Source organism: Falco naumanni, chromosome 4 (assembly GCF_017639655.2).
Source record: "Falco naumanni isolate bFalNau1 chromosome 4, bFalNau1.pat, whole genome shotgun sequence".
NCBI lineage: Eukaryota > Metazoa > Chordata > Aves > Falconiformes > Falconidae > Falco > Falco naumanni.
In genome coordinates this window covers 1,437,992-1,464,650 of record NC_054057.1, presented here as the reverse complement: position 1 = coordinate 1,464,650, position 26,659 = coordinate 1,437,992, and the positions used below count along the sequence as shown (strand labels likewise).

The 26,659-nt window shown below is 40.6% G+C and overlaps 3 protein-coding genes across 9 annotated transcripts in view; 1 reads left to right on the top strand and 2 right to left on the bottom strand.

Annotated features, from left to right (window-relative positions):
* Positions 1-9,108, bottom strand: part of ACAD11 (acyl-CoA dehydrogenase family member 11) — a 33,881-nt gene extending 24,773 nt beyond the window's left edge. The window contains exons 1-5 of the mRNA XM_040590321.1: positions 8,930-9,108; positions 6,811-6,910; positions 6,487-6,612; positions 1,759-1,920; positions 1,141-1,305 (exon numbers count right to left, since the gene is read on the bottom strand). Coding sequence (XP_040446255.1) covers positions 1,141-1,305; positions 1,759-1,920; positions 6,487-6,612; positions 6,811-6,910; positions 8,930-9,066 — 690 coding nt within the window. The 5' untranslated portion in view covers positions 9,067-9,108. The remainder of the gene's footprint in view (positions 1-1,140; positions 1,306-1,758; positions 1,921-6,486; positions 6,613-6,810; positions 6,911-8,929) is intronic.
* Positions 9,109-9,389: 281 nt separating this feature from the next.
* UBA5 (ubiquitin like modifier activating enzyme 5) lies at positions 9,390-20,365 on the top strand. 2 transcript variants are annotated; one of them, XM_040590322.1, is made up of 12 exons: positions 9,390-9,598; positions 10,657-10,702; positions 10,795-10,884; positions 11,968-12,077; positions 12,491-12,577; positions 13,260-13,344; positions 14,181-14,285; positions 14,466-14,593; positions 16,050-16,185; positions 16,640-16,715; positions 17,517-17,623; positions 18,130-20,365. In XM_040590322.1, exons 1-12 carry the CDS (start codon positions 9,453-9,455, stop codon positions 18,211-18,213), a joined length of 1,200 nt encoding a protein of 399 aa, XP_040446256.1. In that variant the 5' UTR covers positions 9,390-9,452; the 3' UTR covers positions 18,214-20,365. The 2 variants fall into 2 exon arrangements, with proteins under 2 accessions (XP_040446256.1, XP_040446257.1); XM_040590323.1 differs by lacking the exons at positions 9,390-9,598; positions 10,657-10,702 and having other exon boundaries at positions 10,795-10,879.
* NPHP3 (nephrocystin 3) overlaps positions 18,795-26,659 on the bottom strand; it is a 31,172-nt gene continuing 23,307 nt past the window's right edge. For 2 of the 6 annotated variants that reach the window (XR_005827393.1, XM_040590319.1), the window contains exon 24: positions 24,131-24,256. Coding sequence is in view for 3 of the 6 variants with exons in the window: in XM_040590319.1 (XP_040446253.1) it covers positions 24,220-24,256 (37 nt within the window). In the remaining 3 variants the exon portion in view is untranslated. Of the gene's footprint in view, positions 22,915-23,110; positions 23,227-24,130; positions 24,257-26,174; positions 26,469-26,659 lie in introns of those variants that run through there. The other 4 variants (XR_005827394.1, XM_040590320.1, XM_040590318.1 and 1 more) reach the window with 3 other exon arrangements.

The following is a 26,659-nucleotide window of genomic DNA, read 5'->3' as shown; positions in this document are numbered from 1 at the left end:
TAAACAGGACAGTCAATCACTGCCCAGATAGTAACATCTGCTGCTGCAAATAGTGCATATGCAATATTAATATGCATATGCAATATTGCATAATAATGCAATAGTGACATCCTCTGCTGCAAACATCCCTTGCAATGGTGTCTTCAGCTGGATGGCTGAAACTCCCCACACAGTCCTTCTGAAGAATTCTTACAACCTAGCTGGCCTGTCATCCTGAATGACCCTCCAGCCTACTTATGATTAAAAGACTTCCTTCCATGGTCGTTCCTGCACATACAGGAAAAGTTTCTACAGATTATTTAAAATTACCTATGTGCAGTTCGGTCAATTCTTTCAGATACATCAGGAATGGCTGGGAGAGTGTCTGAGACTGCCAGATTTTCTGCTCAGGGAGTCAGTCAGCACATTTAAGCCTACAAATAGTGTCTATCAACTGATCTATGCACAGCAATGGGTATCTCTGGGATCTGCTGCTTTCTTGTGAAGCAGGCATTGCAGGGTATTGGCCACAAATCTCAGGCATATCTTCCGGTCACAACATAGCAAATAACATGTTAAAAAATAATTATGTTCTGTTGATAGATAGGTAACACATTTATTTCCACAAACTAGAAAAAAATCTCTTCCCTTTCCCTAAAGATGAATAAGGAACTTTCAGGGTCTCTGTGATCTGTGTGTGCTCCATACCTAAGCAGCTTTGGCAGATTCTTCTTTGCTTCCACTAGCGTCGCGCATTCAGATCATGTTCCAAAAGCCACCATTGTTAACTGAAGCCATGCCACAGATTTCAACAGGCTTTGGATCAGACGCTTATGTAGTTTAATGAAGTGAGCCTTCACTGTGTCCTTAAGTTGCAGTGAATTAAATAGGATTTATGCATATAAAATATTTTGTTCCTGCACTTTGAAGTAGGGACTAGAACTAAGGAATAAATTGAGTAACCACCTCCCGCAATGGAAACCAGGATTCTATTAGGTACCTAAACACCATACACAGTGCATAGAGGAGTTAAATTCTCTACTGTTCCTTGCAAAGATGTATCATGCACTAAATGACCCATGTAAATGTCCCATTACATGGTAGGAGTACAAACAAATGGAGAACCTGAAACTACCCAACATACAAAGATGTTTCAAATACCTTTGTGGGGTGGAAGATGATGTTATCTATTCTAAAGTCTCCATGAATCAGCCTTTCTTCATTATCATCAGATGGCAAGTTGTTTGCTAACCATTCAGCCAGCTTGGTCATGGCAGGAATATCTGCATGAGCAGCTGCATCATACTGTCTTTTCCAAGTTGATACCTAAAGAAATACAAACACTTCAACAGATTTTCCAGCTGATTTACAAGTTTTTCAACAGCACAAAATTCTGAAGCACATGCTTCTGGGCTTTGGTTATTACCGTGTTACCTGTAAATTCAGTAAAAAACACTACCTCAGCATTTGAAAATGTGAACTGTGAGATCAAAAGATGCAATGAAGAGTGCCTCTATTTTCTATTTCAATCCTATTTACATAGCTCAAATCTAATATTATTCCAAAAGTGAATGACTATCATTCCCTGAGTATAGCATTACAGAATTGATCTGAATGTAGTAGCAACTTTATAGTCTGCACAAATAATTGAACTAAGGTGCTTAATAGCTAAAATATGATGGTTACTTTCACAAGTCATTAATAATTAACAGTTTAGCTTCCAAATCAAATAAATCTTCAAATACCTGACAAAACAAGAGAATTTTTTAAGAGCTGTACCTGTCTTTTGCAGTATCCTGGTCCTTTACCATATCCTTGGAGGCCCAGTGACTGTAAATCAAAGGAGTGCAGCAAGGCCAAAGTTTCTATCATTGCAATATACAAAGCAGAACGCTCTGCTGGGCCCACTTCAGGCAGAGAGACGTCTCGGAAGATGCGACCCTAGAAAACATCATGAATTAGATATTTGGTGGGATGTACACGAAGATGAAGAGGAGTACATCTATACACTCCAGCAGCAAGAACAACTGCAGTGAACCAACACTCCCTGTGCAATCAAAAATTCCTTCCTCATTTATTTTATTCCTTGCTCAGAACAGATGAAGGGATTCACAGTAATTTCAGATCATTAGTATACAGGATATCTATCGCAGGGCAATTAAAATAACAGATATATTCAGCAGACGAAAGTCTGAATTGGAGCACTCAGTCCAGATATCCTCAAACTTGAGATTACCAGGGAAAAAAAAGTGTTACTTCCAGAAGAAATATCAATGAAGTCCTTGGAGTGGGCTGGAAGAGAGCTGGCAGAGAGAGCTAGTGAATAGTTGGGTTGTATGTACAAAGAGGCAAACAATCCAAAGAAATTCAGTTGCATTCTCCTTAAAAGCTTTTTTTTGTATTAAGCTATTAAATCTCCTTAAAAGCTTTAAATGTATTAAAAGTTCAATACATTTAGAAGATGGGTGTGGTTTTCCATTTTCTCTGTTAATTTTGACCCCGTCAGTAATAGATTGGAAAAGAAAAAACAGTCTCTTCACTCCTCTGAGTTCCTCAGTTTCACTGGTTCATATGATAGCTTCAATATATTTACACAGCTAAAGCATCAATAGAACTTTTTTTGCTGAAAGAGTCTGCAAAATAAATCTAGAAATCATATTTTGTATGGTGGAATAGTTCATTCAACACAGTAAATGTGTAATTGTTTTCTAAATTTGTCATAAACAGTGCACTGCTGTCCATCTTAGAATGAACAGACTGTAAATGTACATCCTTAGAAATGTAAATACATCAGTAGCAAGTTTTTTTATTAAGGAATCACTTTGTTTTAATCAAAACCAGAAAAATTCTCCATCTTTAATGTAAGAAATTTGTTTCAAATTCTTCATAGCTTGTACATTTTATTTATTACTCTTGATTCATGGTTTTTGTAGGAAGGTTGACTTAATCTTCAGGAACTAGCCCACAAACTCTTACATTTCTAATTTCCCAGCGAACCTGATAATAGAGTAAGATGTAATGAAAAGGAAGAGGCCTGAATTCAAATCCTTCTCCCACAGGGGAAAAAAAAAACCCCACCATGATAGAGCAAATTTACACTCAGAATCACCAGTATCTAACAGAAACAGTATCAACTGAGACAACTGTACCACATGGACACTTCACAAGAAGAGGCAGCTCCCCGACCTACTTGCCACCAGGCAGGCAGAGGGGACCTAAGAGACAGGGGGGAATAGAAACAGGTCCCTGTTTGGGGCAGCAGATGAATCACCTCCCAGCCTACGCCACCTTCCCAGGTACTCCTATACCATAGGTATGTGGCTCTGGAACCTGAGAGCCAGGAAAATAATGATGTGAATGAAAGCCCGTCCAGGTTGAAGGAGTTGCCCCACACATCATGTCCAGCTCTGCTAGGAAAAAAAGAAAGGTGGTTGTCATCAGCAGCTGTACTCCAGGAGAAACAGAAGGCCCGATATGCTGACCAAACCCAACCCATTGGGAAGTCTGCTGCCTCTCTGGGGCCAGGGTAAGGGATGTTTCTAGAAAACTACCTTGTCTGGTACAGCCCTCTGATTATTACTCACTACGGGTTTTACAGGTGGGCAGTGATGAAATCCAAACAAGAAGCAGTCTGAGGGCAATTAAGAGAGATCTCAGAGCCTTGGGTCAACTGGTTGAGGGATCAGGAGCACAAAGCAGTAACTTTTTCTATTCTGCCCGTTTCAGGGAACAATGGTGCATGCAATCGGAAGATCACACAGATCGACACCTGGCTCTGGGCCACTAAATTTTGGGTTTTTTTGATCATGGGTCAGTTTACACAGCAGTAGGCCTGCTGGCAACAGATGGGGTTCAGCTGTCTCAAAGAGGGAAAAGGATTCTAGGTCAGGAGTTAGCAGGGCTCACCGAGAGAGCTTTAAACTAGATTTGAAGAGGGAAGAGAATAAAAACAAGCTTGTTAGAGATGAGCCTGGGGGCAGCGTCCACTGAGGTCAAATCGATAGCACAACTGAAGTGCATTTATGCCAGTGCCTGAAGCATGGGCAACAAACAGGAGGAGCTGGAAGCTGTTGTGCAGCAGGATGACTCTGACGTAGTCACCATGAGGGAAACACGGTGAGATAACTCGCATGACTGGAGCGCTGCAATGGATGGCTACAAACTCTTGAGGTTATGCAGGGCGAGGATTAGAGAGGCAAGAGCCCTGCTAGAACTCAGACTGCCCACTGCCATAAAAGTCAACATAAAAGTTTTTACAAATACAAAGATAATATGCATTCTTTACTGGACGAGGCAGGGAACGTTGCCACAAGGAATGAGGAAAAGGCTGAGGTACTTAATGCTTTCTTTGCCTCAGTCTTTAATAGGAAGACCAGTTACCCTCACAGTACTCGGCTCTCTGCACTGGAAGACAGGTATGAGGAGCAGAATAAAGTCCTCACAGTCCAGGAGGAAATGGTCAGTAACCTGCTGCTCCACTTAGACATGCACAATTCTGTGGTGCCACATGGGATCCATCCAAAGGTACTGAAGAAGCTGCTGGAGCAGCTCACCAAGCAACTCTCCATCATTTATCAACTGTTCTGGCTGACTGGGGAGGTCCTAGAAGACTGGAGGTTAGCCAGTGTGATGCCCATCTACAAGAAGGGCAGGAAGGAGGATCCAGGGAACTACAGGCCTGTCAGCCTGACCTCGGTGCTGGGGAAGGTTATGGAGCAGATCATCCTGAGCGCTGTCACGCAGCATGTGCGGGACCACCAGGTGATCAGGCCCAGCCAGCATGGTGTTATGAAAGGCAGGTCCTGCTTGATGAACCTGATCTCCTGGTTGGTGATGACCTGCCCTAGTGGATGAGGGAAAGGCCATGGATGTTGTCCACCTGGACCATAGTAAAGCCTTTGATATCATCTCCCGCAGCATTCTCCTGGAGAAACTGGCTGCTCATGGATGGCTTGGATGGGTGTACTTCACACTGGGTAAAAAGCTGGCTGGATGCCTAGGCCCAAAGAGCGGTAGGAAATGGAGTTACATCTGGCTAGTGACTGGTCACAAGTGGCGTTCCCCAGGGCTCAGTATTGAGGCCAGTCCTGTTTAGTATCTTTATCGACAACCTGGATGAGGGGATAAAGTGCACCCTCAGTAAGTTTGCAGACAACACCAAGCTGGAGGGGTGTTGATCTGCTTGAGGGTAGGAAGGCTCTGAATAGGCTGGATTGATGGGCCAAGTATGAGGTTCAACAAGAAATGCTGAGTCCTGCACTTGGGTCACAACAACCCCAGGCAACTCTACAGGCTTGGGGAAGTGTCCCCGCAGAAAAGGACCTGGGGGTGCTGGTGACAGCCAGCTGAACATGAGCCAGCAGTGTGCCCAGGTGGCCAAAATGGCCAACAGCATCCTGGATTGTACCAGAAACAGCATAGTCAACAGGACAAAGGGAGTGATCGCCCCCTGTACACTGCACTGGTGAGGCCACACCTCAAATACTGATTTTGGGCCCTTCACTTACAAGGAAGACATTGAGGTGCTGGAGCATGCCCAGAGAAGGGCAACAAAGCTGGCGAAGTATCTGGAGCACAGGTCTTATGAGGAGCAACTGAGGAAACTGGGGTTGTTTAGCCTGGAGAGGAGGAGGTTCATGGGGGGCCCTTACTGCTCTCTACAACTATCTGAAAGGAGGTTGTAGGCAGGTGGGGATTGGTCTCCTCTCCCAGATAAAAAGCAACAGGACAAGAGGAAACTGCCTCAGGTTATGCCAGGTGAGGTTTAGATTGGATATTTGGAAAAATTTCTTCACTGAAAGGGTGATTAAACATTGGAACATGCTGCCCAGGGAGGTGGTGGAATCACCATCCCTAGAGGTTTTTAAAAGACCAGTAGATGGGGGCTCTCAGGGACATGGTTTAGTGATGGACTTTGAAGTCCTGGGTTAACAGTTGGGCTTGATGATCTCAAAGGTCTTTTCCAACATAATGATTCTGTGGTTCTATGAACTCAACTACTGCACTCCCAGGGTGATGGACAACAGACAGAGCTACGCCATGTTCTTTCTGAAGCTAGTGCTTGAGCTAGAATCCTGCTTGGTTTTCAAAAAGAAGTGGTTGTAGATTCCTATCTTCAGTACTAAACAGGTTCCAGGATGTCCAAAGATTCTGTTTAACTTTATAGCTTGATTGTTCTCCCTCTGACTTGTGTATGCTTTTCGGAGAAGCAATATTGCCTCATTTCAATACATCCTTCTGAGAGCTCAAAACAAGAACAGGAAGTTAAATACTGAGCAGAAAATGTCAACAAAGTAGGAAATAAGTCCTGGAGAAGCTGAAATCAGTGAGAATCTCTAATAGTGGCATTTCTTAAAAATACTAAAAAATATTAAAAATAAGGATTATTTATGTTCATATCACAAAACTTAGTAAATGCTGCATAAGGTTCTAACAGAAAGGTTTTAGACAATTTAAAAGCAGTTTGTAGAAGGGAGAAAAAAAAATCTCTCACATTGGAGGACCAACCTGCACATGCTGCATTACATAAAATTCTGTTCCAATGATAGAAACATCACTGCAATACAACAGGGGCTCAGGCACTGGAAATCCAGCTGAAAATAAGGCTTTCTGCACACGATATTCTCTATCAACCTGAAGACAACACAGAAATTTAGGTTCAATGAAAAGCTCCCAACCATAAATGAGTACAGTGAATTGCACAGAAAATTGGAAAAGATCCAGAAATTCACTGCATTTCTGGATACATTCAACCATGTGCCACACCATCGTGTATAGGACTTAGCAACTTGCAATAGAAAGTGTTTGGACCTTAAGAAGAATGTTACTTACGTTGTGAGCTCTAGGTAAAAGGGGGCCATGGGGCTTCTTCCTGAGCACATAAACCTGCCCAGCCTTCTGAAGATAAAAGGTTGGATTTGACTGGCCTGAGCTACAAAAAGAAAGATTCTAATTACTTACAAATTCAAGTACTTACAAATTTGCAAACTTTTAACAGAAATGATGCAGAGTACACTGTGACTTGGGCTGAACAAAATGGCAAGACAGATGAAAGGGTTCTTCTCAAGAGTTTCTTCTCTTGTTATTTTTTTGTTTTGTTTTTTGGGTTTGGGGTATTTTTTTTAAATATACTCTTACAAGGATGCAAGTGATAGCCTAAAAATCAGAAGTCATATGTTCTATTCCTACCTATGAGAAAGATACCTTATTTCATTGCAGAGAGGTCACAGATACTCAATTTGTTCTCCTGTGAAATGGAGGCAGCATTTACTCCTCCACCCTAAAAAGACATCATTAATGTTTTCAAGGTATGTGTAGATACTAACTTTAAAGCTTTCTGATTTAGAGGAAATTAAACAGAGAAGAATTCACACTAGCCCACAATTGTATCTGCCCTTTGGTGAGCTGTATTTTGAACAATGTAAGCATAGAGGAAACTTTCCAAGTAACTGATGATTCCAGTACCCAGCCCCACTGTATTCTAGCCTGATCATCACAGACCTGCACTATGCTTAAGGGGCTGCCAACAGTAACTGTAAAAATTTTAAAGAATGAATGTTGTAGTGACAAAGAATCATAGAAATTAGACATTTCAATCACAAACACATGTAAAAGAGAAGGACAGCCCGGTTAAACCCTTCATAACACCTTGCTCATTCTATCCCAATCAAGCTCATTGATCCTTATTTTCCTCAAGGTTCTGTGCTCATCTATATGCCTTCCTCTCCTCATTCTAGATCATTTTTAAGGCACATTCTGAACTAGTCTAGTGAAAGATTAGACAACCACTGGAAAATCAGAATCAAGTGGACTTTTTCCCTCATGCTCCCCATGACATTTCCATTCTCCCTGAGGTAGTTAGGGCACAGTCCGTAATATAATTTAACAAGTATACTGCATGGACAAGTACTCTGCCTGGCACAACAGAGATTTAGATCAGCTGAAGCCTTGAAGTGCAACCACAACACTAACAAAAAGCAACAGCATAAATACTGGTGATATTTTAGCAGATTTTGCTATCAGTTACTCTCCTGAGACCCCTCCTAAAGTCTCGGTTCAAGTACATACAAGGATTAGAGTACAGCTGAGGATTCAATGGATACTTTCTATTTGTGTCAGAAGACAATGAAAACTTGTTCACTGTTTCTTAGTCATAGCTGCAGATAGTGCAGCTGAGGTCATGTTTACAAAGGAATTAATACTTATATTTAGAATAACTTCTAGTAGCTCCCAATTTGAAGTCAGACAGCCGCACCACTAACTCACTGAATGCAAGTGAACTAGATGTTCTGTGCAGCAGCGGCTTAGGAGCCCGGGTGCAGCGCCTCACTGGTGCAATGCATTGCTCTCGGGGTCTTGATGGGAATCTCAGCGGTGTTACACTCTTCTCATGGATTTGCTTACCTGGCGACAGCCTGAGGCTTTTAAAGTTGACTTCTTAAGCCATGTACGTGCTCCTGAACATTATTATTTGATGTGCAATTAAAGAGGAATCAGATAAATTGTGATTTAAGAGTAGGTAATAAAAAGAGTTGTGCGCGTACTCCAACGGGTGGCACCACTGGGGGCCAAACACACATTCTGCAGCGGGCTGTGGGAGGGCCACCCCACACCGCCTGCTCGCAGGCAGCCAGCTGCAGCCGCAGGCTCTGCCTGTGCCAACGGCCACCCCTGCCGCCACCGCCAGCTTCAACCTCTCCAGCCGTCCAAGGGTCGAGCTGTCACCCTGCTGTCCGCCAGCACCGGGGCCAAGGGCACCATCTCTCCCGCCGGGCGGCGAGCGAGGCCGCGGCCGCTCTCCTCGCCCCACCGAGGCACGCTTGGGGCCCGCGCTCTGGCCCCGCGCCCCGGGGCGCCCCACGGGCCAGGGCCCAGGCCAGCAGGCACGGCGGCCGCTGCCCGCCCCTCACCGGCGGCCTCGGGGCAGGAGAGCGGCCCGCCCGTGCGTTACCTGTACTGCCTGACCGCCAGAGCCCCCGCGGGCTGCCGAGGGAAGCCGGGCAGGTGGACGCGCAGGTACCGCTCCAATCTCTCCTGGTCGAAGCGGTGCCGCGGCCCCACCTCGGTGGTGCCCCGCTCCGCCGCCATGCCTGGCCCCTGCCCAGCGGCCGCCCACGGCGCAGGCGGACCTGCCTCGCCCGGCCCGGCCCGGCCCTGCGTCGCCGCGGCAACCGGGGGCGGCTCGGTCCGTCAAGGAAAGCGGTCCCCGGCGCCGAGCCAGCGGGGTTCTCGGAGCCGGGTGGCTTCTCCTGGAAGAAAGCGGCTCCCAGGAGGTCGTCACCGCCCCGGCTGACACCTGCCCTCCTCAGTGCCCGCCGGAGCCCGCTCGCTGCCCGCTGCTGCGGAGCAGCAGGCCCCCTCGGGGCGGGAACGCTCCCCGAGGCGTCGGGGCGAGCAGGGGACGGCGCTCCCTGCCGCTCCCGGAAGCTCCCTCGGACGGGGGGACGTGTCGCTGCGGCGTCGCCGGCGCTGCCATGGCGGAGCCGAGCCGGCTGGAGCAGCTGGAGCGGCGTGTGCGGGAGCTGGAGGAGGAGCTGGCCCGGGAGAGGGGCGGGCGGCGGCCGCCGCGGGCCCGCATCGAGAGCATGAGCCCGGAGGTGACGGACTCCAACCCCTACAGGTGCGGCCGGGGGGCGAGAGCGCTGTGGGGGAGGGGGCTGCGCCTGCGGAGCTGGGATTGCGGCGAGAGCTATGAGGAGGAGGCCTAGAGCCCGTGTCAGGGTGCGCAGGATGGGGAAGAGGGAGGGCTCTGCGGCCTCAGGAACTGTGGAAAAGGGGAAGAGGCACGTGGAGGTGGGCTGGGGCCGGCGGGGGCCTGAGGGATGGGGCTGGGGGTGCTGGAGGTGGATGCTCTGTGGGGAGGAGGGGAGAGATGCACTCAGGTTTCCCACCTGGCTGGGCTGGCAGGGGTGTCCACCGGGGTTATTTTACGTTGTCTTGCCTTACAGCACGGCCAGACAGAGAGGAGCCCCTGTGAGTTTTTCAGCTAAGTAGCTAATAAATGGAACAGCTGTTGGTATTACATGAGGTCTCATTCCCATTCCTCTAACTTAGGTTGTTTAGAGAAGTCTTGAGCATCTCGGACCCCTTCTAATGCTCAGGGCTTCTGGAAATCTGATGCACTTTTAATTTTCAGGATACAAGTTGATACTTGTTCTTTCATTGATACTTTCAATGAAAAAATGCAATAGTAGGATAAAATGTTACTTTAAAATTTCTCCAGTTATCCTCACAACCTGATCTTCTCTATAACATTTTTTTTTAATGTTATATTTGAGTTAACCAAATTGATCAGAAAGCAGTGAAAAGTCTTCACTGGCCTGCTGCCATATGGTTCATTACAGAAAAAAGCATAGGCTTTCATTCTGTAAATCTGGGATTATTTTGCAAAAATAGCTGTGTGTCCTCCTGATTTCATTGATGTTACTCATACCAACTGAGTAAGTACATGAGTTTCTGCAGGGTTCAGTACTCTGTTGCTCGTAGGAAAGCACCCACTGTCTCGTTTAGACTGTATCTAGCTGGCAGTTACAACTACAGAGAAAACAGCAGGCTTGAGTTTGGTGCTTGGCAGGGTTGTTTTTAAAGCAAAAGTGATTTTTAAATACCAGAAAAGCAAAATTGCTATTAGAAAAGTAGAGAGGATTTCCTGTATAACATTGCTGTTTTTCTTTGTAGTCGCTTGATGGCATTAAAAAGAATGGGAATTGTCAAAGACTATGAGGTAGGATTCTATCTGCATTAAAACACCCTTGCATTTTTACCCTGCAAGGACCACTTCTGATATACTGATCTGTGTTTTATTTCTTTCTACAGAAAATTCGTACCTTTACAGTTGCAGTAGTAGGTGTAGGTGGAGTTGGCAGTGTGACTGCTGAAATGTTGACAAGGTGTGGCATTGGTAAGGTAATGAGAGTTTTCTTCTACTTCTTTATAGGAGATGGACCAGTCTTTTCATGGAAGAGTTAATTTGATTTCACTCAGTTGATTTTTCCCAAATAAAAAAGTACTGTGAAGACGCACTCAAGAACAGTACTTGTGTAAACATCACAAACGAAGAGTCCGTATTTTTCTTATGCTAGTAAAATTGATTTACTTAGGGCTTAGTTCTGTATTGTGTGAATGGTTCTTGTTTGGATATTGCCTTCTACGTGCTTTTATGTAAGCCCAAGTGAACAAGTTGATCATGAAATGGAGATGTGGTAGATGTCAGGCAGATATTTTTATCGCAAACATTAGTTTGTCATGCGGCAGACTTAGAGCTAAAAATTTAGCAGTGGTTAAAAATAATTTGATGGTGTCTAGATAACAAGGACCTCCAGAGTTAATAGAACAGGATTTTTCTTTAAAGGGGGAATTTGTGCAGTGGCTTAGATGTTTGTATTTCCAGGCAAACCTGACCATTGATTCTTGGAACTTCTTAAAGTTTCTTAATACAGAGGTGATGCAACTATTGCAAAGTTTATTGCCCCTTTCTCTGAAGGAGCATTTCCTGAAGACCAGCATCTTGGGCATAGAAAAGGACATTGGATAGTTGATTCAGAATCAACATGTCCCTGTCTTATTTAGGTATTTCAAATGAATCGTTTTTGAAGAACTACATGCCAAGACAAGTGAAAGAAATTACACGTTTCCAGTTAATGCCATAACAGCAAGTAGGAATGTGATAACAGAGGTGATACTGTTCATGTGGATGATCTGAATTTTCTTAGTTTAAAACAAATGGACAGTTTGCTTTTTATTAAGAGTGGTTTTCATGACTTAACGAGTCAGGTCCTGGTGAATGGCAGTCGGAATTCAGTCTTCACGTACTTACAATGTTGGTACCTTTTGTATGTGAACTGAATGGGACTGCAGGGATGGAGGGCATGTTTAGTTGGGGGTTTTGTTGTTGGTTTTAGAGGAGTTTTGTCGTTTAAAATGTCTTGCTGTAGTGCTGTGGTTGCAGTCTTTGGAGTTTCACATATGTTAATACTATCTTTATTGTAGCTGCTTCTGTTTGATTACGACAAAGTGGAACTGGCAAACATGAACAGACTCTTCTTCCAACCTCATCAAGCTGGATTAAGTAAAGTGCAAGCAGCAGAGCATACTTTGAGGTATAACTTGGAGAAATGGGTATCAAAATATGTTTACCCACAGTGCTGCTCCAGGAAACTGGTGTTTCACTCTTAATCACTCGCAAAGTAGCATGATATAATTTGGAGATTTGGGCATAAAATAGTTGTGGGGAAGGTTGATATTTTAAGGACATTTTTGTACTGGCCAAAACCTCAGTGTGAGTCTACTTTTTATGTATAGCTAATTTTGCTTGGAAGTTTGGTATAAACTATGCCACTTCAATATGTTGTGGGGTTTTTCTCATCTAATCTGGGAATTTTTGACAAATATGGGTGTATTCTAGACTTCGGACTGGAAGCTTAAGGCTGTAGCTTGTGTAGTTAGTGAAGTGAGGGAGCAGAATGCAAGTTACCATTTTATTTATGAATATTCACTCTGTTTCCTCCATAAGGAATATTAATCCTGATGTTCAATTTGAAGTACATAACTACAACATCACAACACTGGACAACTTTGAACACTTCATGGATAGAATAAGGTAAAAAACCTCTGAACAAAAGCATGTCACTAACTTCTGCTGATGTGTGGTTCTGTACAGCCTCACATTTTTATTCTTGGTTTGTTTTTTTTTTTGTTTAATGACTTCTAATTGAAAACCAGTGGGAAATATGTATATATGAAGATGTTCCAGCCTAGACCTTTTCTCTGGAGCTGGCATTTATTTCTACTGTTACATAGTTACATATTATATTAGTGCATCTTTAGATTTCCAGCCAAAGCTGCAGGTCTTAACAGGCTTTTCCCATTATAGAAAACAGATCAGATCATATTTTGACTGCTCTGGAGCAGTTTCAGATATGCTTTGTAGAATGAAGAAAGGAAATAGTTATTAGTGGATCTCAGACTAAGTTCTGAAGTAACTTTTCCCATTTGCAGTTATTTTGTACAAAGGTGCTCTTTTGCAATACTTTTTATTGTGACTGTATACTATATAAAACTTATTTTAATCTAAAATGCACTTATATTTAAAACCCACCTTCAGCATGCTCTTGTGTCTATTGTAGATCTATGATGCTAGTTTTGTCCTGTTCTGCATTTGCACGGGTTTTATTAGAAATACACTTCCCATGTGCTTCTATACTCTGAAGCAGTATGTTGATTCCCCTGCTGGTATTTAGTTCTGCCAGCAATGTTATGCAAACTTCTGATACTTATTTCAGTAACGGTGCGCTAGAGGAAGGGCAGCCTGTCGATCTTGTTCTAAGCTGTGTGGACAACTTTGAAGCTCGCATGGCTATTAACACGGTAAGGCCATTGAAGGTGTGAGCTTGTGGACATCTATTTTCTTCTATGGTGTTAGGAATTGTGGGGACTAGAGAGAGGACAGGAACTTTCAGGAATCTTCTAAGAAATTTCCTCCTTGGTTTAACAAAACAGAATCCGGGCTTTTTCCCAGTTCTCACGAAACACATTTTATATGTATAAATATAACTGTAGCCTTTTAAGTTACTGGCAGGTAATGCTTAGTGGAAGAGTTCAGTATCGTGAGCCCTCTCTGTCTTTCCAAATTATCCTGTTTATATAAAGGTATTATCAAAGCCTGGTATGTTAAATCTTGCTAACTTTCAAAAGACTGTGTATAGCTAATTGTATACTTCATATGACTTTTTGTATACTAAAAACATCTTAAGGCTATGTACCTAATCAAACTGGGTTTTTTTTGTAGTAGCAGCCAGCATAGGGTACCCGCCAAATGCATGTCTTCTGTTACCCTTCAGCTAACTTGATTCATAAATCGCATGCACTGAAGGTACACAGATGCACAAACTACTTTTAGTTATGGATACAGTGTAATTAGATTCTGTAGTGTGCTAGTAACTGGATCACTAATGCATGTTCAAAAACCTCAGATCATCAGGAAAGCACAAAGGGCTTCATGAGGATGACTTGAGTTTGTCCTTCGATTTCCCCTTTGACTCTGATAAACAATTTCTATTCTACCTTTTCTGATCATAACCTTTTTGTCTTAAAGTAGGAAGATCAGTGTGTTTAATCACTCTCAATTTACTATGTTTGTTTTTTACTTTTTTCTTTTCATTAAACTTCTGCAGTGCTGATGTGTGTGTTTCTGTGTTTCTAAGGCCTGCAATGAACTTGGACAAATCTGGATGGAATCTGGAGTGAGTGAAAATGCAGTGTCAGGACATATACAGCTGATCATACCTGGTGAATCCGCTTGTTTTGCGGTATGCAGTGCTCTGCTGAATAGCTCATTTGTCTTTTAAAGTGGCACTGGAAATATGAAGATTAGCTGGGTAGTGAATGTGATCCTGGCACAGCTGGTGGAGTATCTTAAAATTTTGTGTGATCTGTGTGGCGGGAGCGTTCATACTTCTTTTAAACTTAATTTCTTTATTTCCCATCAGTGTGCGCCTCCACTTGTAGTCGCTGCAAATATTGATGAAAAAACATTAAAACGAGAAGGAGTTTGTGCAGCTAGTCTTCCTACAACTATGGGTGTTGTAGCAGGAATTCTCGTACAAAATGTTCTGAAGTAAGTGATTGAGTTGTTGCTATTCGGTGTATGTAGAGGAATGAAGGCAGTGGGTTGATTAGCATTGATAACATGCAGCTGTGGCCTTGCCTTAGGGGCAGTGGGTTGATTGACATGGATGATGTGCAGCTGTAGCTTGTTCCCACTAAGTGGTTAAATAGCCCTGAGGATGGGGGAGGAGTGGTGTGACCCGGCCCCTGGAGGAAGGAGATACAGCACAGACAGCAGAATCTGATCAACAGTAAAGCCTTGTTGTAGTCTACTAGTTTGTGCTGCAACAGGTATACGGCACAGTAAGAGAAAGAAACCTGAAGGAACATTTCATAATGATGGGTTTAGTTCTTTTTCTGTATTTGTGGCCTGTTTCCGTAAAGGTATTGGCATTATTGGACAGGGCTGAAATATACACTGCTTGAATTACTGGTGTGTTTACTTTGGAGTGGCTGTTCTTAATAGACCTTTTCAGGCATAAGAAAAAGGTCTTCAGAGTTTCTCTAAGAATTTCTTTTACTGCATACACACACACACATTTTTTTCTTAGTTCTGCATTTAAATGTATTATCATGTGATCTCATTAAATTATACACAAAAAATGCTGAAGTGCTGAAAATGTGTCTTTGAAATTTTGTATGTGGACAAAGAATAAATAATTTCTCTTGCAGTGTTTGTATTCTAAAAACCTGAGGTGGATTAATATTAGTTATACAGCTGTATGACCTATTTTAATATTGTCAAGAAGTAGTCACACGACTCCAACTGCTAAAAGAACTGCATGTACCAGCAAGGAAAATATTTGAACAACTTTGTACCCAGTTTTACTGTCTTTTACAAGCATCTTTGAGAAGAGGTTCTTATTTAGCCTGTTTGTAGCCTTAGCTTGGCTTTGTCAGTTATCCAAAAATTTATGGTTACAAAGAATAAAAGTTTTCAAGTGCCTATAAACAACAAAGCTCCATTTTCAGCTGTGCAGAGAGATGTATTATATAAAATTGCATAGCAACATCTATGTTTCTTTAAGCTGCATTGTTTGCATTCTTCATTAATCTAAATCTTTATTTTCATTGCAGTTCTGACCCTACAGTAAAGATGATTGAACTGGTTCTGATTAGCTGTTGAAAACTCTCCCGTTGTAATATAGGGCATCTGAGTGTTTCAAGCAACGGACTAGAGCACAGGAGAAAACTGCTTACTTACTACTCTAAATGTGTTTTTTCTGAGACTGTAGTGGACTTGTTCTCACACACACCACAAGAGGAGCGGGTTGTTATGTTGATGCAGTTACACTGTTGTCAGTTGATTACAGCTTATTTTAAGACAATTACAGTAATTCTTTAAAACTTCAGTAGTGTGAAAGTGTATTCTAAAAGTTCTTTGAGGAGAAGTTATTCCTTGAGCAACTGAATTGTTAGGTTTGCACTGGTATATAAGGGCCTGCTTTCTCTGTTTGTGTTTCTAGATACCTGTTGAATTTTGGTACCGTGAGTTACTATCTTGGTTACAATGCAATGCAGGATTTCTTTCCAACTATGTCTATGAAGCCAAACCCACAATGTAGTGACCAAAATTGCAGAAAACAGCAAGAAAATTATAAGGTAACAGTGTTTTGAGGTTTGTTGTTTGGGGTTTTTTTGACCTTAAAGTCCTAAGAACAAAGCAGGCTACAGATGTGTAGTAACACAAAACTTTCATTGCCAGTGCAATTTTCAGCAGCCTTGTCTTCAGATGGTTGCATGTGTTTCTGAAAATACTGTACTTAGAGTTATCTTAAAGCAAAGGGTAGGCAGAATGGCTTGCGTTCAGTTAGATAACATTTTCTTCTACAGTAATTACTCAACCTTTCTGGCAGTCATGTATTTTTGAGTATTAATGGGGTTTGTGTTTTTTTTAACTTGCAGGTATTCCGCCTTTTTATGCCTAGCAAAGTTCTAAATGGTGACTGCATATCTTAAGAGAAGTGTGAATATTAGATTTTATCTTCTTCACTGTAGTTGAAAACTGGACTATTACATATATTGTGGGTTTTATCTTTTTATGTTTTCCCTTCAGAAAAGAGAAGCTGCACAACCAAAACAGGAAGTAATTGAACAGAAAGAAGAAATAGTACATGAAGACAATGATTGGGGTAAGTAATCAGCTGGAGACTAAATGATGTTCACAGTACCAGGATTCAATTGAAGTCTTTGTTTTGGGTGAACACGCTGTAGGGCACAGAGACTTCTTCTGGTTCGTATTTTTTGTTAACTTGCACTGTGTAATTGCTGTTGGCTTTTCACAGGTTTTGACAGTAATGTTGCCACAACTTAATGATGCATTTTTAGTGTAATGTGCAGGTTTTAGGCTCAAAACATAACCACCATTTGAATAAAAAACTTCCTCGGAAGGTGGTCTGAAGATATGAAAGATGTGAGGTGTATTCACTGCATATTCCTTTTAAATACATAACTAAAGAGCGTTTGTGATTTCCATAACCGCTGTGCTGAGGCATCTCATGGATTTTTATGTTCCTCTGGGGGCTTTAAGTTAGAAGGAGTTGTGTTAAGGAGTGGTAAGTGTGTTTTATAGAACGATTTGAGGAATGGATATATACCTTCTGTTTATTACATGATATAGAAAATAATCTTAAGATTGCCATCGGGAGAAGTGTCCTCATTCTCGCGATGGTAAGATTTAAATGGTAAGGACAAGGAAATCCTATGGGAGAGGTGCCGTTCTTGTCTGTAAGTTATCTGTGTAGAATCATTTCCTATATTGTAAAGGATACTTATGTTGATAATGGAAGTCATTGAAATGAAAGGTCTTTCTGCTTTTGAATTTATTGTTTTGGAAAAGTAGCTGCTGTTTTCCTCTTACTGTGACAACTTGGTGATAGAAGAAAAATTTCTTTAAAGTTGTAATGGAGTTCTTGATTCCTTTTAATGCAAAGGCATCGAATTAGTATCAGAAATTTCAGAAGATGAGCTGAAGGCTGCATCTGGCCCAGTACCTGAGCTTCCTGAGGGAATTACTGTAGCTTATACTATCCCAAACAAGGTAATATTTATTCTTTATGAATTTTCGAAATACAGTTTAAACCTAAAATAAAATTGAAAACTGTACCTCGGTACCTCAGATTAGTGCCTTCTAAGGTCTAGTTTTGTGTTTCTATATAATACATTTAAGTATGAACGCTAGCGTGAATGTAGTTTTGAGATGATAGGAACGAGTGTATTTGGGGGGTGGGGGAAGGAAATTAAATGTGAATTTCTCAGTTGATATTTTGGTCACTAATTGATTTTTAGCATATTTAATTTGTAAAAGCTATATGCAGTTAAAGAGCAATTACTGGGGAACACAGAATCTGTATTTATTGCAGCCAGAATGTTCTAACTCCTAGTCAGAATAGTTTACAATTTAAGATTATAATCACTTAGACTTAATTGTGCAGTTGAGTACTTGGTTCTAGGAAAGTGATGTGGTGTAACAGCAACCAAGCTCACTTCTGTGGGGCTTTTTGTTTGCTATTTTTGTTGCCAACTTTTTCTTCATGTTCCTAACAGGAAGAGAACTTGGTAACTGAGGAAACGGTAGCAGAGTCTGAAGAAAGCCTAGAAGAACTCATGGCCAAAATGAGAAACATGTAGCAAAACAAATATGAAGTACAACTTCTGGGAGTTTGGATTGACATTGGATTTTGAGAAGACCAGATGTCTTTCCCCCCCCCCCCCCCCCCCCCCCCCCTTATTTTTACCTAAACTGAAGCTTATTTTTACCTTTCTGATGAAATGGAACTGTTACAGGGACAGGAAGGAAACAGACTTACGTCATTTATATTCTGTTGTCTATTCATGTCTTTAACATAAAGAGTTGTGCTACTGTAAATTTTAATTTCTCAGCATTGCTAGTGTCCAGATACTCAGTTTATCCATCTCCTTTTATTATTTATCAAAAGCAGGTGTAGCATGTTATATGCAATGAGAACAGTACATGGTATAGGACAAGTGAAAGATGGAATCTGCTGGAGTTGGACTGAGTAGGTTAAGGGCAGATGCTAGTGCCTCATTCAGATTGCTGCTCCTGATTTTCCAGGCACTTGTACTCTGTTGTTGTTCACTGTTGTCCAAATTCTTGGCATGGATTGTGCTGTGGTTACTTTTTCTGAGTAAACAGAACATTTCAGCCTTTTTATCTGCCTTAAATATCTCTGGGATGGATTTTTTTTTTAAAATGCCTCTGGTTTTATCAGTGTTTTACTACTGCTTGTTCTTAAGTAGCTGCCTATATGTTTTGCATGTGATAATGCTTTGAGTATGCTGCAACAAGGCAAAGTCTTCTGTCAGTAGATAATTACACTAGCAGGCTGGGTATTAGTATGTCACCATTTCAGCCAGCAGATGCTTTTCAAGACAAAATTTTTTCAAGACTCACCAGCAACACTGGAAAGAAGAGATTTTATCTATCTCTTTGAAAACCTAAATTTTTTTTTTTGGTTATTAGAAGTTTAGCTATAATTCTGATCCATCTCCATCACATGAGCTAGATTAATGAATATACTTAATCAGAGTTTGCATGGGAAAGCTTCTAAAATGAAGTGCTCTAAACTTTGTTTGGTGTTGCAAGTATCTTCAGGGGAGTAGCCTAGCTATTATATTTGTCTTGTGAATAACGTTAGTACAGTCATATTACCTTTTAAATTACCATGCATCGAACTGACCTGTAAATGTACCCTGCTGAACTGGAAGGATCAATTTCACACATTTTAACTACTGTGGGTGTCTGACCCAGAACTTGATCATTACTTAGATTTGGCTTAGTCATAATTTCTTATTTTTTTCAAGATTTGGCTTAGAAACGTAAATTTCAGCCTTTGTGGTGCAAAATAATACAAGTATCTCTAACTTGGGCTGTTCATAAAACCTTTCCACAGCATGATAACAGCTAACGCAGAACCAGCTGGCAATGGTAGTAGCCGCATCCAACCAACATGTAAGAAGACAGTGATATTGCAGAGGTGTTTCTGTTTCTTAGGGCAGCTGAATGATTAATTACTTAAATGTTTGATTTCTAAGCAGTGGTTACAAATGTCAAGATCTGGTTTCTCCACAGCTAAGACTGTATTATATACATACAAATCCTCACTACATTCAGAGATTGAGGTTTTGGTTGGCATTTTGGTGTGGTCCATTATACTGTAAAATGGAAGTGATTTTTTTTTGGATTAAGTTCAGTTTTGGAGAAACCAGATTTTAGAATTGAACTGTAAAGAGGGATGGGAAATAGATTCAATTATGCACCTTTTTAATGATCTCATTATTCTATGTCACTAAGTCTACGTTAGTTTGATCCAAGTGTCAATTTAAGTGTTACTTAGGTTTCTTTGTGACTTTACGTTTCCATTGGGAACAATACAAGTGAGGCACGCACCTGGCTCCTATAACAGCCCAGATAATCCTGACTCTTAATTATTTGGCTGACATAGAATTGTAGAACTATTTAGGTTGGAAAAGGCCTTTAAGATCATTGAATCCAAACAGAAGAAATTTTTCCTCAGTGCTATCACATGACTGACAGCTTTACAAGAGGCAATTGTTTACCATTTTACTTCACATACAGTTTTATGACCAAATAAATACACTTTTATATGCTTATTTACAAAGTATGCAAAATGGTTCTCTTGTTACTTTCAGACTTTCAGCTTGTATATATAAGAAGAATTGGAAACAATTAGAAAATACATTAAGATGACTGTATGTGCCAGTGGTTAAAATTATTTTAAAATAAACATCAAAGACAGAAGCGGCTTTAAGGGTCTTTTTTTAATTAAAAAGGCATTTACAAGTAGAAATCTGCTCCAACTATAAAACATAACTGAAAGTTTATTACTTTTGTTACGCATTACAAAGCACACTGCAATGGTTTCATCCAGCTTTGTTTATTTGGCAAACCCGTAAAAGAAGCTCTCAGTTTCTGCAGTATTCTGACTATGATGAAATCTCCATTGAAACTGGTGACGCTTTGGTCTGAGGTGCAGTTATACATAGAAATATTATTTGGCATACATCAGCTATACAATTATATTTTTTTTAGTGTCCGTGAGGTACAGCTACAATGACATGGACAACTATCTTGAGGCTATTCGGCAACAGTCACACCAGCAGCAATAGTTATGGCCAAAATGGGGCCTGCAAGACCCTCCACTGTTACTCATACTGCTATTTTATTTCTGTAGTAATCTTTGGGGGGTTGACAGGGTAAGCAGATTGTTTCCTCACGGTCTTTGCTAATAGGCCATAGGTGGTTGGGATCTGCTCTACTTTTTAGGGACTGATTTTTCTTCCAAAAGCAACCCTGCAAACTACGAGTAAGTTGGAGAGAAGTCACTCAAGGGAAGAATAGTAACAGTTCAAAATTGGAAGTCACTAAATGGGAAGAGGGCTGATAGAACACTGAAGGTCTAGAAAAGCAGCTCCCTATTTAAGCCAGTAACATTAAGGAAAACTATTTAGGAGAGCAAGGTACATCATTATACATGTTAAAATCAGAAGTGATAAGCTAGATACGACATCTGGTAATTCATAGCACTGACTTTAGAGGAGGGAATTACCAGGTCCGAGAAGAGTAGGCAACAGACACACATACAAGCTGGCAAGGATGAGGTTTTTGGGCTTGGCTTTGGGTTTTTTTTTTCTTTTGGTGGTTTTGGTTGGTTAGTTACAAGGTTGGTGGGTTTTTTTCCTTTTTTGCCCCTCTCCTTACTCAGTAACAATCCTGCAAAGAACTCTGTTGTTTTCAGAAGTTTTCAAGGTGGCTGGAATACAGTGAATTCTTTGATTAAATCCCCATTTTCTAAAGTAAAAGGAAAATACTTAGAGAGCTATTACAAAGTGTCAGCTCTTGTTGATGTGCTGTAATAACTTCAAGAGCTATATATTTTTATTTTTTTCCAACTAAGTCTTAATCTTAAAAATCAAATTTGGGTTGCGTATTTGTTCTGTCAGTTTTATATACTGTTTCTTTTGCCAAGTTACAGCCTTACCAAAATATTTAAATCCTTCTAAACAGAACAAAGGCTGAACAGGTTATATTTAACTCTACTCTAAAAAGGAAAAAATGCTGTGGAAGATAAGTACCCTTTTGACATAAAGGCCATTTGCATTTTTCAAACTCTATCAAATAAATCTTCACATCAGTTGCTTCGAACATGATAGTGAGGCTTCAAGTAATTCTTCACTTATATTCAACTTTTTATAAAATTTTTCTTTAGTAGTATGTATTTAAATTGATTCACGGATTTATGCATTGAATGAGAACAGACTTCAAACTGGTTCTTCTAGATGACCAGGGCATTAAGAAAGGACCGGCAGGTAGAATTGACTAGCATCTCTTTATCTGAGGGCAAACTGTTTTGCATCACTAGGTTTCTCCAATACAAACATTCTTGTATTTTAAGGGATTCAATGAGATTTAATAGTGAACGTAGCACTAAAGGGTCAACAACAGGGAGCTGGGTCATAGAATCCCTCACTGGAAATACTCTTACTGAACACAGTGAATCTGTTAAACACCTGTAACTGTAGGTGACAATATATTTAGATATATTAGCTTTCCAAGGAAACCCAATTATTTTCGCACAAATCCCTTGAATTAAGTTTGCTTAAAGCTGAAATCACCCTGCAAGGTAAAGCTTTGGGTGGAACAGTATTTTGACTTTTTCAAAATTACTCTCTCTTTAGAAACAAATTCAAAAGCTTCTGAAAAGGCAGAAAAGATTGATGAAACAAAAATACACAAATCATCTAAGCCAGGCTATTACAACACAGAAATAAGAACTACCCTACAGAGTATATACAGTTGGTTCAACTTGCTGTAATCCTGGCGCTTAAGCTAAGAGGTATCAAATCCACATTTTTTGGTGTTAACTATAACTTTAGCTAGTAATTAATATGCGTATCTATATACAATGGAAGAAACTCACTTTGTACCATAGAGTCTGCAAAGTTAACGTGGAGGGATTTCAAGCTTAAAGATCTGTTTCCCTGTCATTCATGAAGACAGGTGTTGGTCCCAAAATAGTACATTAGCCTAGGAAAAATAAGTTTGTCTTAATAATTTTATGTCTGCTTTACAATAGCAATAGACTGCCTTTTCTTTGAGCAGGTTTATATCACCTTTGTCCATGTTCCAGGAAAATGTTTGGTGATAATGCACTTTTTAAGCTGAATGTATCTCCATTCGATGAGTGTCGAGAAGTTGCTTTTCCACCTATCAACAAAGTCTCTGCTTCTTTTATTTCCATAGCTCTCTTGTAAAGTTCAGCTGCCTTCTCAAAGTCTCCCCCTTCATAGCTTTGGAGCAGAGTAAAACAAAGTTGAAACAAGCAAATAAAACAAGTCAATTCATTTAAATTGAAATGCATACTATGCTATCAACAAAGTTTACTTAAAGCTCTCTACTTTCCTGGACAGAAGTCCAGGATGTTTTGTTTTATCCAGCAATTTTTATAGTAACTTGATTTTATAGGGCTAAAGCATACAATCTTACCTTAGCACAGCCAAGTTTTTCAGAGTTTCCCCGACACGAGGATGCATGTGACCAAAGCTGTCTTCATAAATCTTTAATGCACGTTCATAAAGAGGTAAAGCTTCAATCTGCTTTTTCTTTGGGTAGTAGAAAGTTGTTTGTTACAGACATAGATTACATTTGTTATTATTTTTTCCAACATAGTATCAACACATCCTATATTCAGTCATGTGTATCTAACCAGAAAGGTGTTTTGAGTTCTCGATACTGTTGACAGATGAGTATGATAATTGAGATTGTCAAAGCAACTGGCTTGCACTTGCAAATGCAATTCCCAAAATATTATCATAATTAGCACCTGGACTTCTTCAGCAGTTTTGAAAAAATCTCAGTCCTAAAAGTCTGGAATTACCAGATGCTCTTTGATTTTACCTGAGGCAGCTTTAATACTTGTTTAAAATCAGATATGCAGATTGCAGAAATACAGGAAACAAGCAAACAATCTACAGCTCACTCCTATTGATGCTAAATAATTAATTTGGCAAGCTGATTGCACCTCCGTTGAATCTCATAGTAGTTGCAGACTTCCTAGACAGTCCACAGCCTTCTCAGGTTTTTAGTTGCACAGAGTTGCAGTTGGCCACAGTGAACACTCTTTATTCATGGACATAAATTTCAAAGGATTGTGTTTCCCTCCAAGTCAGCAGTGGAGCTGCGTTTCATCTTACTGTGAGAACCACCATATTGCAGAAAATGCTGTACTCCAGCTCTAGTCTTATAAAGCATGTGGGCATGCTGAATAATCTGAAAAGTATTAGCCCGAGCGTTCTTGTGAAATACCACTGACAGCAATTACCTGTTCCCTGCATACATTTTCCTTGCCAAATAACCTTTCAATCTTTACCATGGAACCTAAGAATTTGCAAGTCTTATAAAGAATTTCCCTTTTAAATGTGATCAAGTTTCTTTGGTATCATTTAGGAACAAATCATAAAAAGCCTAGCACAGGAATAATAAACATGTAAGACATGAAAAACTTACCATCTGACAATAAAGGACAGCCAGATTTACCAAAGCAGTTGCTACACTAGGGTGTTTTGGGCCAAATGACTTCTGTCGAATTTCAACCGCTAGCTCGTACAGAGGAACAGCCTTGTCAAGTTTTCCCTAGAAATAACAGGGAAAAAATGATTCTGTTCTCTTGTGTTAAAATGGTAACAGCCAAATCTATTTTAAACAAAAAGCCCTGGAGATGTGTTTCCAGAATAAGGGTTTCACTTTCGTTAATTCATTCTGCACAGATTGTTTCTCATTAATATTTATCATGAACTAATTTTCCAAAACACTGAGCATATTCAACTCCCAGCTAATGTGTTTCTCCGTTATGTCTATTTCTTTAACTTTTCCCTGTAAGTGTCTCATTGAGAAGGCTGTTTGTTAAAAACAATTTTCAGTTGTACTTCTATCCAAATAATTTTCTCCACTTTTATTTCCTCATTCTGCCATACAAGAAAGCAGAACTTACTTTTTGTCCTAAACGGACTAAATTTCACTGGTGATATGGGAATGTAGCTGCCTTAACTTTCGAGCAGTCTTCTGCTTGCTGAAGCGGTGTTTGCACCATCTTTGGAACAGCTGCAGTGCCCTGCGTCATTTCAAGTACCTGTTGCTTCCCAGTCACCATACTGAGACTTTGGTTTCTCTAAAATACCCTTCCCTTATTCCAACTAATGTTTTAATGTAGATTATTTTTCCAGAAAATCTGTTCTCCTCCAAATCTCAGTCTGCTCACACATGAACTGGATATACTTCAGAAGTGTGTTGAGGCTTCTATTACTAGAATGTCAATTCCCATGTTTAATAGCAATCAGAACTTAAATACAGCAAACGTCCGTTGTATAATGGTTTACCATAACTGCAAAACTCAAATCAAATTGCTTCCTTTTTTCAAAGCATCACCACACCACAGTTTGAAGATGATTAGTAATTCATCTGGAATAAATACTTATTTATAAATAACTGTAATTTTCTACATCTGATTCCTGTCCCTTCTCTTCCTCCCCTCTTCCTTGCATCACTAGTACACCATGAATTTTGATTTGTGCTCCTCCAAACTAGCAAAGAGTTTCTTAATGCAAATATTGAGTGCTTTTGCAGTTTCCAGCAGCACAAAAATTAGAAGCAGAAGTGAGCAGAAAATACGTGACCCAAAACAATTTAATGGACATAAGAGCAGGGAACAGTTATTGAGCAAAACCACAGGAGCATCTGATCCAAGGGATTATCTACACGGACTCTTTTCTCTTCGAAGAATGGTAAAATGTGAAAATATAAAAGAACAAAAAATATTTTCATACTCTGGATTTGATCTTGGTTCAACAGCTGGAAACCTTACATCACTCTTACACTTATGATATTGAATGATTAGAACAACCATCTGCAAGCACAACTATTCATAAAACATCTTGAAATGATGAAATGCAGAAGTTTATACTACTGTTAATGTTATTCCCTGTAGTGCATGTCACAGTGGGTTAACTCTTCTTTCAGTGAATTAACATAAGCTTGTGGTGGCTCAGCCAAAGGGATTATTTTTTAAGTATTATGTCCCTTGTGAACCTTCAAGTTACTCTCAATTTGACTGTAAAATTCAAGGTCACTGTGTAAAAAGAACTATCCCTACACCCTGAAACATGATTTTTCTATTAAGGCACACATGACCAAACTCTTATATGCACATGTCACATGGCAGACACTGGAGAACTCAAATAAAGTTGGGAAGAGCTTCCCTCACTGCAGCTAAAACACTAGCTTTTAACCAAAACAGAAATTCTCCATCGTGAATATTGAGGACAATGAAGACATTATCCATAAATAGCTTTCCTTTAAGTAAAGCGTGCTTCGAAAAATCTGCTGGGCTTTTTGGAAACAGACTGAGGCCACTGACTACATCTTTCATGCATGGTGTGTGTGGAACATCAACAGCAGACAAAATTCCCACGCCCCACTCCTCTTGGATTGAAGACTGTAACAATGCAAGGCATTGCAGTTAATTTAGGTGGTAAGAGAAGAGGCTTGTGCTTACCATCTTTTTGTATAGCACTGCCAGGTGTTTCACAGTATAAGCCAAGGAGGGATGATCTGGAGCCAGTGCTCTCCTCCTGATATCTAAAGCTTTTTCATAGAGTTCCTCAGCCTTGTCATAGTGCTTCTTCTCATTGTACAAGGCTGCCAGATTGTTCAAAGACTGTGCACAGTCTGGGTGGTTGGGTCCCAGGACTCTCTCTCTCATTTCCAAGGAGCGCTTCAGAAAAAGCTCTGCTGTCCTACAGAACACATTCATTCAGTGATATTTTAAAGCTGGTAACATCTGTACAGGCTGAAGTGAAACAGAACAAACTCAGCCTTGGAAAGTGCACAAATACTGACATCTGGTAATAGACTTTTCTCAGAATAAGCCAATGCCAGATCAGCAATTAATTTTACACAGTGAGGAACTATACATCCCAGATATGGTCCTGCTATGCAAGCTGACCATAAGAATGCAGACAGAAAGCTGGTCAATATACC